The 5,856-nt window shown below is 38.5% G+C and overlaps 1 protein-coding gene across 1 annotated transcript; it reads right to left on the bottom strand.

Moving 5' to 3' along the window:
• Positions 1-4,644: 4,644 nt before the first annotated feature.
• Positions 4,645-5,506, bottom strand: LOC147434040 (uncharacterized). The gene is made up of 4 exons (XM_086489570.1): positions 5,296-5,506; positions 5,005-5,135; positions 4,855-4,916; positions 4,645-4,714 (listed from the first exon to the last, which is right to left on the bottom strand). Exons 1-4 carry the CDS (start codon positions 5,504-5,506, stop codon positions 4,645-4,647), a joined length of 474 nt encoding a protein of 157 aa, XP_086345696.1.
• Positions 5,507-5,856: the final 350 nt, after the last annotated feature.

Raw genomic sequence — 5,856 nt, 5'->3', positions numbered from 1 at the left:
CCACAAATCAATTTTGGTGGAATTTGGACCACAAAAATGAGACTTAAGCCAGATTCTCGAAAGCAGAGTCTGCGGACACGGAACAGAGGATAAACTTGATCAAATTTTATTCAAACTTGTTGAAACTTGCCCAAGGGCTTTAACAAGTTGTATATTACTTGCCAAAACAATCCAAAAAGTGCCAGAAATTAGCAAAAGTAAATAATCATGATTATTTACTTATGTTATTCAGAGGCTTCAATTTTGGCTTTTGGACTTATACAGTGTTAGACCAGCATAAAATAAGGCCACAAGACAATTTTGGGTTCAATCGGATCAAAATTGGTACAGATACACTCAGTTTACAGGTTACAGATTAGACCTTTGATTTTGCTAAAGCTGAATTTGAAAATCAAAATTTTGACTTCCGTAGCACGATTTGAAGTGATATACCAAAACCAATTACGAGGGTTCTCAAGAGCTCTATTGTCCTTATAGAAAAATAGCTAATTTGATTAATTTTGTACAGGAATCAGGTTGCAGACGAGAGACCAGTGGCTTGACAGAAAGTTACAATTGAATCAAGTGGAAATTGACGACAAGTCAATCCAAGGTGAGTACTCTATCCAGGGCTTCATAAGTCTATATGAACCTTAGATCGGTCGTGTGATAGAAAATCAAGGCCTATTCGGAGAAAAGACCAGTAGAGTATCCACCAAAGAAAGCGTGAATCAAGGCAATTCCTTGTACACAATTCCTGAAGAAGTCTCAGACACTTTTTCAGATTCAACATCCGAAATGTCTTTTTACTCGACTCACTCGGAAATCGGAACGACAATGCGCTATAAGCATATACTCTCTTTTTACAAGACTAATCGTCATGGAGCCTAGGTTTACTTAGATCCTAACGAAGAGTATGCTATTCGCATTGATGACCATGGTATTGAGTTCGAAGAAGAGGTTAGGGCAAACAAACAAGGAAAAATGTACATGGATTGAAACGAAACTCAATTTTTACAAGTCGAAAATCTTGATGTGGTAGACAAATGGGGATTAGAAGTAAACACTATAATCCCAGATATGTCAGCAAAAGAAGGACCAACAACTTTGGAATTGGAGGGATACGATCAAGTAGACTTGAAGCCTTTGAAACGGCTTAGTAAAAATAATCCTAGGATCGGAGTCTATTGTTGGGAAGATAGAAACATAAAAGATCTTTCGTGGACTTCTCATGCTAGACCGGGACAATTAACGGCCATGAAAATCATCTATATCTTCAAGATCAAAGATAAGGGATCTGCGGATCTACCAACTTACTTGTTTAGGGATTGTTATAACAACAATTTTGTTATGATGACTCCTGAGGAGGTAGAACAAACCAAATACCAAGGGTATTCCATACGCGATTGGATATTGGGTCAAGGACCAGAAACCACTCCAAGAGACGAACATCGTGAGAGATCATTTGAGAGTAATGTGAAGAAACCAGAAATCACCTCATCACGTAGAAAATCGGGTGACACTAAGGCCAGTCCAGGGCTACATGAGTCACTATTTTCGACAGACTGGTTTGAAGGACTCGGAACAGGACCAACTCCTAGAAGACCTGGAGTTGAACCGAATAGACTTGTCAGACCAGCTGATTTTCAAAAATGGGTTAGAAAATACAATGGATCAGGGGATCCATATGACCACTTAGCAAGCTTTAAGCAAGTGCTAAAAGCAGAGCATACATTCGATTTCCATATTCAATTCGAGGGGTTTGGAATGACATTAGAAGGAAAAGCTTTGACATGGTTCCAAAACATTCCACCAAGATCGATCATGGACTTGAACACATTAGCTTAAGGATTTGTAGCTGCTTGTTCTAAAATGGGGATTAAACATAATATGGTAGCTCAAATCTACAGCTTTAAACAGAAACATGGTGAGTCTGTTAGGGATTGTGCAACTCGAATGAAACAATACATTGCCAAATGCCTAGAGATGGAGATACCTGTGGAAGAACGACTTGTATCATTCTGGAGGGACTGCTAAACAAAGATCTTCATCCTATATTCTATAGTAAAACGCATACAACCCTAGAGGCGTGTGTGTCTGATGCTATTGACCTAGGAGACAATTGTGAGATCTTCAATGAAAAGGATGTCCCTAAGGATAACCAAAGTGAGAAGACAACATCCACAAAACTAGCACAAGTGGAACGGCTGCTGGAGTCTTACCATGTGGCGAGCGAGAATTGTCGAGCGAAGGAAAATCCGAGCAAATGAATAAAGAAACCAAATGGGCTTTGTTAGGAAAGATGAATGAAGATCCTACTTAAAGCCCTAAGTGATAGCAATAATACTGTTCAAAATGAGAATCTTTTCTAGAATCCCTAAGTAATCATAGCAATAGCATTGTTCAAAATTAGACTTTAGATTCTTTTGTGCAGTTGAGGCTTGATGTCGAGCAATGAGAAACCCAAGCAGGTAGCAAAGCTATTACAAACCATGCAATGATCCACAACTACATTCAACACCATAATTTTAATTTTAGCTTTAAATTTAGTCAACAATGCTCATACATCTACAAAGTTTCTAAATTATATTAAGAGACAATTGTCATATCTTATAACCAAAAAAGAGAGATTTCTTTAGGATTGTAAGATAACAAGTGGAATATTTAGTGGAATATAAAGAGCAACATATCATGCCTCTACACTTTAACAACAACAAGAAATGCTACGGTTCTATCTCATGACTATGAAGAGTCACACTCGTCATCAATAAAGACATTGCGCCTCTGACACTTCTTGTGGGTGTCAAAATCGTATCGTATATCAGTAGCCATGGTTTTTGCAATCCCCTCACCATAAACTGGCAACACACTTCCATACAAAAAGAAAAAGGTAAGTCTCATAATGCACATGTAAGCAATACATAACCTTCATCATTGAAACATAAGAAATCTCAAATTGTTGTTTGAATCATTATCCATAATTTTCAAATACTGAACAATCAATGATACCAAAAAGTGACAAAGTAGCATAAAAGTATGATGGAAACATAAGATAGTGGGGGAAAATGAAGTGTAAGGTGAACTTTCACTAGTCATCAAAGGGGTTGACACGCGAAGGCATGTCACCCACATCATCAACATCAAGAGAGGTGGAGGCCTCCTCTCTGCTTCAGTTTTTAGGGCGAAGTAATGGTTGCATATATACTGAAATCAAAGTGTCGTCATTGTCGACTGCTACACACACCCACCCTGTGCTTAAGCATGTTGCCAATACGGGTGATGTACCACATCCCAACTCCAAACAAAGACCTCCAGGCCTACAAAGAAGCTCCACAAAACATGCAATAAAAGAATGACTTCGTTGCAAGCCACCACGCCATGGCTCCCCGGATGATGATCTCGCTAGAGAAGACTTTGGAAGATGGTGCATCATGTAAGAATCCAAAGGTTGCATCCCAAGTCGATTGAATAGCGGAGTGCTCTCAACCACAAAGCAAGGTGGTTGCATGCCAACCCTATGCACCATAAGTAAGAGAGAACAATGACACTACACCACCACATAAACAATTAGAACAATAAAAATAACAATAACACACCAAAATGAGAAACAAACAAGTTAATTATGTAGAAGAGCATTACCTCAATCCGACCACCAAAGCTATTACCATAACCATAAGCTCCATGATGAAGGACTACAATGCGACGATGAATAGTCATCTCTGATGCATGACAAAATCTCTCAACTTAGCCAATGGTAGTGAATTAACTCCAATAAATGAACATACAAACATCTGCATCGTAAGTGATAGCTCACCATGCTCTCGCTCCATGTTTTCATCCACCCTAGTCTCAACAATCACCTCCTTTCCCTTGTGAGAAGTATTTGTAGCTTAGAAAAAGCAATAAAACACAATATGACCAGTATGTAAAACAAATAAGTTAAGAAAGAAGAGAGTTTAAAGCTCTTCAACAAATCATGGTTCAGTCTGTTTTGAGTAACCATTTACCTGATATTACCTCATTCACTCTAGGAGGTAGAGGCACATCGACGGATGTGCCACCAACTCTCATAGTATCGTGAAGCTCTCTCTCTCTCTCGCCAATACATGCCCAGAAGCCAGGTCTATCCACCATGGGCATGTCTCCATCTCCCAAGTAGTGAGCTTATGTATGGAAGGGGAGTACATGCATTCTTCCCCAGTAGATAGTTGTGCCCACTGCTTAGCTAAGAATGGAATCCCTGGAAGAAAGCCTTTTCCAACCAAGGATAATAGAAATCCAAAACAATCAAACAAAATAACATCACTACAAACTTTGTAATTATGAAAAGCTTGAAATAAAAGTATGATGAGCTTGACCTATATGCTAGCCGTTGAGATGCCATGCGTACTGTGTCCACTTTCTTCATAGCTTGCTTGTCAACATCTTTTGTCTTAGCTTCAAGAGAGGTTTCCAAAGGAAAAAGATAGGGTCGTGCTTCAAACTTGAGCTCCTCAAAGTAAGAGGCAAGAGAGCAATCATGAGGCAACAAAATACCACCAACAATGTTGGTGAAGTCCTCCACAAACTTTGTGGCTCTCTCAAAAATCCTTTCTAGAAGGCCTTCTATACAAATCCAACTACATAACAATGAAGATGAGAAAAAACTAAAACAATCACAAAAAACTAGCAATCGTACATCAAAGATTCTTGAATGTCAAAAGAAACTTCACTTACATGCGATACACATGATCTCCTTTCTTTAAACCATAAGATGCTCTAGTAATCTTGTCTGCCTCAAGCAAGGAAACCCATAACAGTTTTCTCAAGACAGGAGCATCATGCATAGCAATCAAGTTCAGCTTCTCAAGCGTAGCCCAACTATCAGGACCCCACTTGAGTGCAAGAACTCGAACCATCCAATCCGGTCCAAGATTCGGATCAACAATATTTAGCAACTGCAGTATTTGAGCAATGAGTAAAAAAACAAGTTTGAACAGCTATTACACTATGTGCAAAATACCTAAACAAAAATATTTCAACCACCTTTCCAACACGCTCTCCATATTTGAGTGCTAAATCATTCAATATCTTCTCCTCCTCTTTTATAAGTTCTTCATTTGTCATTGTCTGCCTAGCTTGCTCTATTCTTTGGCTCAATTCCTTGGACATTTCATCTTTCAACACATACTTATAAATAAATAATTTGCAAAAAAACAAGCACATACTCTTTGGCTCAATTACTTGGATATTTTATCCTTCAATACACAATTGAAAACACATAATTTTCAAAAAAACCAAACACGAGATCTTTCTTAAAAACTAGGCCAAAGACACTTACATCGTATAAGAGCTTTCCCAAGTATCGACGAGTAAGTGGATACCAAGGCTCCACACCCTTCGAGTATTTCTTACGGACTGTAGCAATCAACTTTTGATCTTTTTCTGGAAGCCCTGTTACATAAGCTTCATGATCTACTGCACAAATGTGAGAGCAGTTGACAAGCTCATCCCTAAGATGGGTGACCACAAGAGCATGTGTGTTCATGCTATTCCAAGTTCATATACAATACATACATAGTCAGAAACATAACGTATACATTTTTTACTAGAATATATGGAAAGTCATAAAACTTACAAATTCATTCTTTGCAAGCTACTAAGAAGAGCTATCTCTGGCACTCGTGTAGGGTCAATAACTGTACAAATCACACTACAATGTTTCTCTCAATCAGTGGAGAATCTCTCTTTAATAGCAGCCGTCCAAGCGATCGTTCTATGATTACCCTCCCAAACGTAGAACATTTTATCAGAAAGGGCTTGAATATTTGGTCTTTTAGAAAGCTCAATTTCAAACTCTTTATGTATATCAACCCATATTGGGTCCCATGAAGTAAG

The sequence above is a fragment of the Adiantum capillus-veneris genome, chromosome 19 (genome assembly GCF_014529385.1).
Source record: "Adiantum capillus-veneris isolate H3 chromosome 19, ASM1452938v2, whole genome shotgun sequence".
Classification (NCBI taxonomy): domain Eukaryota; kingdom Viridiplantae; phylum Streptophyta; class Polypodiopsida; order Polypodiales; family Pteridaceae; genus Adiantum; species Adiantum capillus-veneris.
The sequence above is the reverse complement of the archived record's forward strand: the minus strand, read 5'-3'. Positions and strand labels throughout refer to the sequence as shown.